At 38.1% G+C, this 12,598-nt stretch overlaps 1 protein-coding gene across 4 annotated transcripts in view; it reads left to right on the top strand.

Annotated features, from left to right (window-relative positions):
• Positions 1-8,718, top strand: part of slc35f3b (solute carrier family 35 member F3b) — an 85,247-nt gene extending 76,529 nt beyond the window's left edge. For all 4 annotated transcript variants that reach the window (XM_038296251.1, XM_038296250.1, XM_038296249.1 and 1 more), the window contains 4 exons: positions 3,219-3,344; positions 4,428-4,620; positions 4,716-4,805; positions 7,862-8,718. In XM_038296251.1, the coding sequence (XP_038152179.1) occupies positions 3,219-3,344; positions 4,428-4,620; positions 4,716-4,805; positions 7,862-8,103 (651 nt within the window). In that variant the 3' untranslated portion in view covers positions 8,104-8,718. The remainder of the gene's footprint in view (positions 1-3,218; positions 3,345-4,427; positions 4,621-4,715; positions 4,806-7,861) is intronic.
• The last annotated feature ends 3,880 nt before the right edge of the window (positions 8,719-12,598 follow it).

Raw genomic sequence — 12,598 nt, 5'->3', positions numbered from 1 at the left:
TGTGAAACAGGTGTTAGTGATGTTTTAGTGTTGTGGTGCTGCTTATGGTGTTAGTGCAGCTTCTTGAATTTGTTTGGTGGCAACAATAGAGCCACATATCAGTGTTCTTATTTCAGGATTCAACATTCAGAAACTTTTATGTTCTTTAATAACTTTTGGATTTATGTTAAATAATGGGAATGTGTCCCAATACAACTTTTTTATTCCTAATATTGCATATTTGAGTGTATACTGATACTGATATTGGTAAATGGCATGTACTTATATAACGCCTTTTTTCAAGTCAGGAGACTTGACCAGATGGGTGAACCTTGACCAAAGCGCTTGACCAAAGCGCTTTACACTACATTCATTCACCCATTCACGGGCACACTCACACACTGATGGTGGCAAGCTACATTGTAGCCACAGCTGCCCTGGGGCTTACTGACAGAAGCGGGGCTGCCGTACACCTCTGACCACCATCAGTAGACATTGCAGGTGAAGTGTCTTGCCCAAGGACTCAACGACACTGAAAGTCGGAGCCGGGGCTTGAACCGTCAACCCTTCGATTTCAGGGCAAACTCCAACATCCAACGCCACTGTCGATATTGACCCAAAGTACTCATACATACTTCCATTACCATTCTGTAGGCAGACGTTAGCAAAGTCTTGATTAAATGATATACTCAAACAGAAATCAATAGTTAATAAAAGCAGGTATAAGAACAACAGATCAATTTATTTATATATATGGTTTACAGCGAAGAGTTTTTATTAGCATGTTAATATCGAAGATTTTAGATACAGGCTGATATATTCAGATAATTGATTATTGCTGATATTATCAGATTGGGGTATTGCCAAAAAGTGTTTATATATACTTTTAAAGCAAAAAAACAAAAGTTGACCTTTTAACAGGTTTTGCATATCTGGATGCAAACACTTATGTTCTCACAAAAGATGAGGAAAAAATCTCCGAATCACATTAGATTGTACTTATGATCTTTGCTTCCACAGTTTGTGCTCTTGAGATTGTCCAAATGCAAGGACTTTGCTTGTTATGATAATATTTCTGAAACATTTTATGAAATTTAAATTGCCTTTTTATTAAACGTCTTTCCTGCAAGCTTATAACTTATGTTTCCCTTTTAGACGAAGTACAGGTCTCAAACCTTGAAGGAATACAATGTTCCAGACGATGATATTCCAATCCGGCATGTTATGAATCCTCTTTCCTCTCAGGAATTAAACAAAGGCTTTCGAGAAAATAGGAGAATCTGTTTTTCCTAACAGCGATGTGATGTAGACATGCAAAAATCACTATGTGGGTGAGAGCTGAGTCAGACTGAGGAAGAGATGGTTTCAAGAAAGAGTTTCTGCATTCTGAGGAATGACTAAACATCTAACTTTGGCTGAAAGAGACCGACATTACTCTGTTGGGACTACTCTACTGAAGAGACAGAGAGTATTATATAAATACTGTTATCAGCCAAAGAAAACTTGGGCCTTTATGAGAATCCTCTGAGGATTCCTCTTAAAGACTCAAATTTAATGCTTGTTTGTTTCTTTGTATTAAATTAAATATTGAAGATTTTTTAAGCACTAAAAGGATCTTTGGTGCATATTGATGCTCATCGATGCAAAGTAAGCTTTAGTCAAACAGTCCAACAATCCCATTTCTCTACACTATTGACTATACATTTCTTTACATTTGATCCGGTCAGGATCTTGTGTAATTGAAAAATAAAAAAATACTGGATAACTTGAAGGGTTAAAGGAAAGGATACATGGTCCTTTTAACTACTTCATAAATGAAGTTTGGAAAGGTTTAATTTTTGGGGCATGTCTCTACCAATATTGAAAATCAAAAACGTCACATTTTTAATTCTACTTTGCAAAACAGTTAAAGCTCAGTCAGATTGGAAGGAGAATGAATCTGAATAGCAAGTACAGGTCGTGCCAAGACTGTTTAATTGAATTTCTGTCCAATTTTGAGACATGAATACTTCTTCTAAACAACTGGTGTCCATCTCCAGTGGTGACTACTGTAGGTGAGGCACGCCCTAATGATAACGTCAGAAACACACAGGATAACTAACCATCACTCTTCAGGTCAACTTACTGAGACCAGTCAACCTCAGATGGGTATTTTTGGAATGTGAGAGAGCAAGCAGGTGTTTGAACCCATAGAATTAATGGCTTCTAAGCTTCTGTGGCACCATGCATCCTCACCGATGCCTCAGTTTTGAGATTTTGATCTTCTTTCACTTCACAACTTCCCTCTTCTTTCTTTGGGTTGTCAAATAAAACAATCCTATTAAAACATCCTGTGGTTTGCTTTTCTAACCAAAGGTCAAAGGAGTCCATCTGCTTGCACTCATTGCTCTCACGTATAACCAAATCTAAAACTGTTTTTTACCGGTATGGATGAGGTCTCAACTCTATAAGCTCTTAACACGTCACTTGTGCTGAAACCTTTCTCATGGCTGCTGATCCTGCAGGCAAAGTGGCATTCACTAAAGTGAAACGTGCTGCTGTGACTGACAGGCAGCCTGCAGTGCGGAAATAGCAATTCTGCCAAAAAGGAAAAAAAAGTGTCTCTGGGCTATGGCCAAGCAAAAACACACAGTTCATTTATCTTCCTGACACCCTCCTAATGCAAGAGCTAATCCACTCAGCTGGTATGCAACCACGTGCGCAGCGCTGACGCCTCTGGTCGTACCGTCTCAGTCTGAAAACAAAACATCACAGGCAGAAATGAGGGATGCTGATTGGGGTACATCCAGGACGACTGCAAGCGTTATGAAACAGATGATCTCCTGTCATCTTGCAGGCATCTTAATCATAAAGGCGAGGAGTGAAGGAAATATATGGGGACTGCTGGATCAGGGCGGTGTGTGTGGTTTGTTCACGATGGCAGCGTAAAAGGAATCAATGTCAGCCATTTAAAAGCTCTTGGAAAGTAAACCTGAGAATCTGTGAAGCGTGACGGTTAGGATTTAGGAAAATAGGATCCAAAAATGGGCTGCCTGCTGAAAAGAAGCAACAACTCAGACATTAATTATAGCTTTTATAAACCCAATTTTATATATGCCTTAGATTGCTTCTCTCAGAGACAAAAATGGAGATTTATGAAAGTTACAATAGTGATGCCACAGACAACAGTAACAGACTCTTACTCAGCAAAGATAAGGTGTTGCCCATCTATCACTAACTGCTGTTCTTTCTCTTCACAGATAGTAGCAGCTATCTTGGCCATAGCTGGCATCGTCATGATGACCTATGCTGATGGGTTTCACAGCCACTCAGTCATCGGCATTACTCTGGTCGTGGCGTCTGCTTCAATGTCAGCACTCTACAAGGTAAGCTATCTGTTTTCATTCAATCAAATACCACAGTATTCCCAATTCTAATATAATTTTGTGATATTTGGGTCCCAGAGGAGGAAAAATTAAAAAAGAAAAAGCTTTGTTATGTTTCCAATCTGGCTTATATATGGAGTCCTTTTTGGTTTGGTATCAGGTTGCAGATTTCTTTTTAACTCTTTGTTAACAATAAATGAATAAAATTCCAAAAAATCAGATTGTAATCCATGTATATGAATTTGTGGTAAAACAGAGGCCCAATGTTAAGTATGGATCCATGATACTGTGGTCACGTTTCTATTTAAAAAGCCCCTAAACCTTTGTTTATGTGGGAATTTTTAGAAAAAAAACATAAGACTTTAAAGAATATCTAACAGACACTACCTCAGTGTTTATTTCAACAGAATAAGGAATCTAAAGATATAACAAAATCAACAAAGATCTTTCTACACAATATACATGTACAGTAATCGCTCTAACATGGCATCTCAGGTTGAACACCTAAGCTGTAGGGTGCATAAGGATTAAAACAGGCTGATTTAGAGCGATTATCCAATAGAAAAGGTGAAACATCCCTCCATATGTAGTTTTCAAATAATATTTTCTTCACTGAGTATTTGCAACAAATTAATAATTATACAGATAGATGATACAGATATTTTTTATTTATGCCCAATTTGAACATCTGAAGCATGGTCTGCGCTATGTTATTCCACGCCCCAACGCAAGAGGGACAATCACGAACTAGAGTTGGGTCTAGATACACCCTACAGGCAAAAAAAGCAAGGGGCAAGTTTGGAGGGACATGAGGGCGAAAAAGAGTGGGGATTCACGTGGAAAAAAGGCTCCCATTGTTCTCGCGCTCCTCGCTTCTGTAGCTGGTCCATCTTCACGAGCCTTAATAGGATTTGCAGCAATGGCAGATCAGGCTTGTTTATGCTCAGAAACATGGTCACCTGCGTGTGTGTCGCAGTTAATGCAGATATGGCCCCACACCTTCCGCAAACACTCCGCTGCACCTCTCCTAAATTGTAGGTACCCAACCCTGACATCCTGATTTCTCCTCTCTTGTATTTTCAGGTGCTTTTCAAGATGGTCCTGGGCAGTGCCAAATTTGGAGAAGCTGCACTCTTCCTGAGCATTGTAGGAAGTGCCAACGTTGTCTTCATCAGCTTCGTGCCAGTTATCCTGTATTTCACTCATGTGGAGTACATAGGCTCACTTGCAGATATCCCCTGGGCCTACCTCTGTGGAGTTGCAGCCTTGCTTTTCGGTATATGAACAGGGACAGGAATTTTTGCTGCAAAACTATGGGTTCTCATTGACATTCTAAATGTGTAACATATTTGTTATATTTTATCTCCACAGCTTTTAACATCCTAGTGAACTTTGGCATTGCAATAACCTACCCAACATTAATTTCCATTGGCATTGTCCTAAGTGTCCCTGTGAACGCAAGTAAGTGTCATAACCTTGCTTCCAGCACTGAATATACAGGTGTGGTCATGTTAGAGACTTAGACATGGACAATCTTCCTTTTTCATGTTGTATACACAGAGTTTATACAAAACGAAATTTTATTACATACGGCTTTCAACCGTGTACTGATGTTGCAGTTTGAGCAAGATAAACGTTACGAATATAAAGTGCAGCAATGATCAGAATGTATCAATGTAGGAGAAAAAGAAACCAGTTTAAGTCATGGTGTAAGAGGGAATTAATATTAAAACGTTCAGTGCAGTGCAAAATGAATATGCTGCAAAATGCAGTGGAACGTTGAGTTGTGTCAAGTGCAGCAACATTGGTAATGCTAAATATTTTTGTGTGATGCAGAGTCCAGTTTAGTGTTAAACAGGGACAAACAGTCTGGTTGTTGTGGAGAAAGCTGTTGCAGAACCTGCTGGTCTGAAAGTGGATGCTGCAAAGCCTCTTCCCAGAGAGCAACAGGGAGAACAGTACATGATGGGGGCGTTTTAGGATCTCTGGGAATTAAATGATGCATTTTTTAGATGTGAGGAGCTAAAGGAGGTCTCACAACTGGTGGATATTTGTGCTACATGTCAGACATCCAGCACTGATTGTGAAAGACGATTTGGTTAAATGAATCATATCAAAGCAACATCCAGATATCGTCTTGAAGTGGAATGTTTGGAAAACCACAAGAGAGATCAGAAGGACAGATATGAAAAATAGATCAAATTTAAGCCAGATTTCTTACATGTGTTACGATTCTTTATTCACTTATATATATTGTAAAATGCTTATACTCTAATATAAGTTATGTTAGTAGAAATGCTAAAAAAAAAAATGCAATTAAATAGTTACAGTAATGTATACTGTATCACAAGTTTCTGCACACATTTCATTGTGCAAAATTGGAATTTTTAATGAAACCAAAAGTTATGTTTGAAAGGGGTGATGTGGGGTGTAGCCCTCAATCTGGCCAAAGCATGACTCTTAAATATAGCATACTACACATCATGAACAATAGGTTTTTTTGTTATTAAGTGGACCAAATTACTTAAATTAAAATTAAACTAATTGAAAGTCTCTCTGTATTCTGTTATTCTTTTAATAAGCCTTGTAACTTGCTCTGAAAGCTGTATCGTCTCAGCGTGCAAATTAAAGACACATTAAAAATTAGAGGAAACATTATTGGGGAGTAATCTTATATTTTGGGATTTATAGGTTTCCTTTAACACAACATAAAAATCTACCATTTAAAAATTTAATAAAAGACAGCATTAATTAACACGATCGTGTTATGTAGTTTCCAATGTGTGTATTGTATGCTCACGTTCATAATGGTTTTAAAAAAAGATATTCAAGCAACTGAACATTTCTTCTGTTTTTTTTTTCCTCTTTGGTTACTTTAAATGTTTCAGATCATCAAAATAAATTAAATTTGGGAAGTTTTTTAGATAATTAAGAGATAAAGGATAATTTAAATCAGCCGGGTCCTAATTGACAATTTAAATCAGCCGGGTCCTAAATGATAAAGTAAAAGCCCCTCTATCTAATGACTGGCTGTGCCATCCTGTCTGTAATCTGACATTGGCCATCAAACAGTAAATGGTAATTCGTCTTTTATCACTGGGGATGTCTGACCCACTCTTATTTGCTGAATTCGACAAACTGTTGGTGTTACAGCTTGAAAATTCTCATCATATCCATCAGATTTAAGTTTAGACTTTGATTAGGCCTTTTTAAAAAGCTTCATTTTCTTTGTTGATTATTTTCTTTGTTTATTTAGAAGAAATTGCTTTTTCAAATTAGGCCAAGTTTTTTTTCTATGTTTATTAATGCAGGATCTCATAATTTTTAAACAGAATTTTGTATTTGCTGAGATTTATTTTGGCTGGTAATAAAGGCAGGAAAGAGGATTCTGTGCTGGAAGATATGTCCAACGGCTGCTTGTGTATTTCTGAAACGTGTGCATACGTCAGTGCCCCCTGCTTCGCAAAAGGTCTCTACGCAGGAAATGCCTCCGCCGGTAATTTTGATTTAGAATGGTTTTGACAGCATAAGCAAAAATGCTATCCACTAAGCAAAGAATATATTTATCGGACACTGACTAACAGCACGTTGACTTAAACGTGTCTCCATACAAGTTAAAATCACCTTCATTCGAATTTATCTGTCCATCAAAACTCAATTTTTGGGCATCCATGCTGAAGAATTATGAAAACATCAAAAATATCTTTAAAAGTACCATTTTCCTTCATATTTTAATCTGTTTTATAATCATTGTGCGAGAGCTTTGGGGCGATGCACGCTCCTGCGGCAGGGAAAGCAATTCTCAGCAGGCAGGTATTTCTTTGCATAACACCAGCGTGAGTTATATTTGTAATCTGTTGGTATAATTTACAGAAATTCTGTACTTAATACAGAATTACAGGTAATTTACCTGTCCAGCACAGAGTTCAGTGACCAAAGCATCTGTTTTCAGACCCTTTTGCCTCCGTCAGGTCACGCCATCTCTTAAAAGAATCTCCTAAACACACACTTCTCTCCTACTTTCTCTCCTCTTTTCAACCCCCTTTAAAAAAAAGGCTAAATTTTCCAGTTAGGTTTGTCATGATTGTTTTCGGCCATTGATGCTCCAGTTTACACGAAAGAGTGAACAAACAGCAAAAAAAAAAGGAGCAGCAGCAAACAAACATAGGAGTACTTCTTTGTGCCTCAACGTTATGGGGGACCGCTAGCCAAACATGGCACGAGTTACGCTTGGAGCCTACATATATAACGTACTGGGGGCATGTATGCAAAATGCTGATTGACAAACAAACCACTTTCGACATGTAGGCCCCACCACGGCCAGAATTTATGGATTTAACAAGTTTTTGGGAGGCTGGTCCATAAGTGCAAGAATGCCAGCCATCAATTAATTACTTTTAGATAAATCTGGACACTTAATTGTAAGAAAAATCCTCCTTAATACCTTTGAAGTTTTTTAAGGGGTGTAAATACTTTCTTAGGATCCAATATTAATACACCCTAGTTTTGTTTTGCAGTGGTTGACCTCTACACCTGTGACATCAAATTCAACACGGTGCGCCTCATTGCTGTGTTCATCATCTGCTTGGGTTTCCTCATGCTGCTGCTACCAGAGGACTGGGACCAGTGTATCATCCGGCTCACTACAAGGCTGCGCAAAAGAGACGACCCGGCTGAGGCTGCCGCTGAAACAAATGCCAATGGTGGCCTCAACTGGAGAGGAAGAGGCAGGACATCCCTGTCAACATACGCACGTTGACTCCATCATAACCAAAGTGGGGACATTAAGACATCTGACCTGGCTAGGGGCCTACATTGAGCTTTGCAAAGCTGGTATTGGTTGGGACCGATATCAGAATATTTATCAAAGGGCGAGAGATGCAGGAGGCTTAGATTGTATAAGATATGATCACATTCACATGGCTTTCTTTCTAACTTTAAAAGTTTTAAGATATGACTAAAGTTTCACCATTTCTTACCCTTTAAATTGTTCTGTTGTTTATCATATCCTGAGAAGACTTACCAGCTTGCCTGATCAATTCCAGTAACAAGAGAAATGAAAGTGGTGCATTTACTCGCACTGATCCAAAGAAAAATGGCTGAGAACAAAGGAAAGCCCATCAGTTTCCATCTTACGATGAAAACATGCCTTTTCTCTGCTCTACATAGCTTGACTGGCCGGGGACTTGTGGGCCTGATGGGCTCTTTTGGTGTAAAAAGGATCAAAGTAACAATCAAAGCTAAAAACCCATATTTTTGAACCCCCCCTGACAATGTGTGTTTTCATAAGGCTACACATCTACAGTCTTTGCTGGCATCATAAGGCCATTATGGGATAATAATGGCCTTTTTTATTGGTAATTGGAGATATTTCTCCAATAACAAACATTCTCCTGTTTTTATTAATGCTTTATTGTGATAGACAAACAAGAACTTGAGCAAAAATTGTAAAGTGGAAGGAAAAGGGTAATAGGTTTCAATTTAATCTAAAAAGTGCGGAGTGTATTTGTGTTAAGATGTCCTTTGATTCAAAACTGTACAATTCTTGTTCAAGTCTTTCCAAAATACCAAGACGAAGTGAACCAGGCTGGATGGTTAATGCCTTTCAAGGTTTATTGCCAAAAATCATCGATTCTGAATGTAACATATAAACATCCCTAATCCAACCCTTTCTCCAGTTGTCCCATCCCTGCTTAAAACACTGTCGCATCATGATGCTGCCACCACCTCATTTCCCCTTTTGTTGATGCCCAAGTGATTAAATACAAGACAAATTGACTTCCTCTCATCTTTCTTAAAAGATATTCAACCTCTCTGAAATTCGAATGAAAAAACTGTGTGATGGAGATTTGAGCATCAGCCACAAAAATAATAAAACTAAACAGATGAGATAGCTTCAGTTTTCCTCTATGGTTCAGCATCCACTCCTCTTTTTATATGGTTTTACAGCTATTAGCTCCTTAAGACATATGAACAAAAAAACAATATTTACAGGTGCTGGTCATAAAATTAGAATATCATGAAAAAGTAGATTGATTTCAGTAATTCCATTTAAAAAGTGAAACTTGTATATTATATTTATACATTACATACAAACTCATATATTTCAGATGTTTATTTTGTTTAATTTTGATGATTACAAATGACAACAAATGAAAATCTCAAATTCATCATATCAGAAAATTAGAATATTGTGAAAAGGTTCAAAATTGATGGCCCCTGGTGCCACACTCTAATCAGCTAATTAACTCAAACCACCTGCAAAAGCCTTTAAATGGTCTTTCAGTCTAGTTCTATAGGCTACACAATCATGGGGAAGACTGCTGACTTGACAGTTGTCCAAAAGACGACCATCGACACCTTGCACAAGGAGGGCAAGACACAAAAGGTCATCGCTAAAGAGGCTGGCTGTTCACAGAGCTCAGTGTCCAAGCACATTAATAGAGAGGCGAAGGGAAGGAAAAGATGTGGTCGAAAAAAGTGTACAAGCAAGAGAGATAACCGCACCCTGGAGAGGATTGTGAAACAAAACCCATTCAAAAATGTGGGGGAGATTCACAAAGAGTGGACTGCAGCTGGAGTGAGTGCTTCAAGAACCACCACACACAGACGTATGAAAGACATGGGTTTCTGCTGTCGCATTCCTTGTGTCAAGCCACTCTTGAACCACAGACAGCGTCAGAAGCGTCTTGCCTGGGCTAAAGAGAAACAGGACTGGACTGCTGGTGAGTGGTCCAAAGTCATGTTCTCTGATGAAAGTAAATTTTGCATTTCCTTTGGAAATCAAGGTCCCAGAGTCTGGAGGAAAAGAAGAGAGGCACTTCATCCACGTTGCTTGAAGTCCAGTGCAAAGTTTCCACAGTCAGTGATGGTTTGGGGTGCCATGTCATCTGCTGGTGTTGGTCCATTGTGTTTTCTGAGGTCCAGGGTCAACGCAGCCACATACCAGGAAGTTTTAGAGCACTTCATGCTTCCTGCAGCTGACCAACTTTTTGGAGATGCAGATTTCATTTTCCAACAGGACTTGGCACCTGCACACAGTGCCAAAGCTACCAGTACCTGGTTGAAGGACCATGGTATCCCTGTTCTTAATTGGCCAGCAAACTCTCCTGACCTTAACCCCATAGAAAATCTATGGGGTATTGTGAAGAAGAAGATGCAATACACCAGACCCAACAATTCAGAAGAGCTAAAAGCCACTATTAGAGCAATCTGGGCTATCATAACACCTGAGCAGTGCCACAGACTGATCGACTCCATGCCACGCCGCATTGCTGCAGTAATACAGGCCAAAGGAGGCCCAACTAAATACTGAGTGCTGTACATGCTCATACTTTTCATGTTCATACTTTTCAGTTGGCCAACATTTCTATAAATCCTTTGTTTTTATTGGTCTTCAGTAATATTCTAATTTTCTGATATGATGAATTTGAGATTTTCATTTGTTGTCATTTGTAATCATCAAAATTAAACAAAATAAACATCTGAAATATATGAGTTTGTATGTAATGTATGAATATAATATACAAGTTTCACTTTTTAAATGGAATTACTGAAATCAATCTACTTTTTCATGATATTCTAATTTTATGACCAGCACCTGTAGGCTTTGTTAACATTTTGAACTGTGAAACAAAGGGCTAGTGACTCAGGACCTGGAGGGCGATATTGTGGACCCCACAGGTCCTTAACAATCACTAGTGAAGTTATTCTAAATGTATTTTATACACCTAATGATCCAAGCAAGGCTCAGACCTGATGAAGCTCACTTTAATTCTGTCCAAGACATGTGGACCGTGGGATTTCCTTTTCTGCAAACGATCAATCATTTTCCTTCCACTTTACCATCATTTGTTAATTTGCTTTGGTATATAACAAAATCATCCTCCAACAAATGCATTGGTTTGAGACTGATATGTTACTAAATGTGTAAAGGTTAACAAAATATCAATACCTTTGCAAGGCACTCAGTATATTCTCACTCAGTGCTTGAGATTCAAATTGTCTGTTGAAGTGAAAATCATTTAAATGTGCTTAAAGAGACCCAAAGTTTGGGTACATTTAAAAACTTACTGCAGAACTGGCAGGGTACACGAAATAGAGAAGTTAAACCTCTTACTGAACACATTACACTTTCAAGACTCTTGGACACTTAAACAGAGCTATAACAGTTCAGTTAAACTTTTTAATTCTTTGGAGAAAAGAATAGATGAGGTTTAATGAAACATAGCTTGGATTTCCTCTCCTCCTTTTCTACACAAACATTTCTTTACCTCTCTGTTAGTGATTATGTTTTGGACATTTTCTTTTCTTTTCTTTTTGGACAAGCAGAAGAGCAGTTGAGGCGCTCACCCTGTGAAGTGACAATTGTGAACTCTGCTTTCTTGTGAATGTATGAATATCACTCCACAAATGCTGGTTACGGGCTGTTTTGTTTAATGCAGTGCCACCAAACTGCTGCAGAGAAATACGCTTTATTGCAACACTCCCTGATCTCATCTGGACAAGTTGTTTCTCTTTTCTGTGTGGGGACATTTTCTTGAAGACTTTTTACTAGTTTTTTTATTTTTGTTTTTCATTTGGTGGCTGACCCACCTCAAGGACTTCTAGGATATCAAGGAGGAAACGACTGATACCCACAGAATGAGCATGCACGTACCAGCTGAAATGTCAACTTTACTGCATTTATAGGATTTTGCAATACAGTACATTCAGCACTGTTTCCCATTGTCATTCTCTATGGCAATAAATTATTATATTGTATTCCTCTGGAATTATCACAAGACTTAAATGTAAACCTTTGTAAGGAAAGATTTTTACACTAAGATGATGCTACACATGGTTATATCACATCTGAGGAGTGAATATTTAGAGCGTAAATAAATGATGGATTTGTTAGATCCGCTACTGACTGTCTTTAAGTGTGATTACATGTACCATATAAAAAGATTTGGTTTTGATATGGTTTTTCACAGGGTTTGTTCTCCTCAGCTTTGTATTTTACTTAAGCAATTTAAAACTTAATGATCCAAAACTAATCTCCCTGACAAGTTTTAGTCCCTATTAGCACATCTGATATATTAGCATCATGTCTATTATTTTTATTTGTTTATTTTGTTTTTTCTAAAAGCGGGGAAGAAGAAATTTAGATGTGTTATTTTTAAAACTTTATGAAATTTACCAAGATGGTTTGGGATTTTAGAAAGTAGTTACAGGACATGTTAGGATACAAACATAACCATTTATGACATCAC

The sequence above is a fragment of the Cyprinodon tularosa genome, unplaced genomic scaffold, assembly GCF_016077235.1.
Source record: "Cyprinodon tularosa strain WSP-4 unplaced genomic scaffold, ASM1607723v1 ctg37, whole genome shotgun sequence".
NCBI lineage: Eukaryota > Metazoa > Chordata > Actinopteri > Cyprinodontiformes > Cyprinodontidae > Cyprinodon > Cyprinodon tularosa.
The sequence above is the reverse complement of the archived record's forward strand: the minus strand, read 5'-3'. Positions and strand labels throughout refer to the sequence as shown.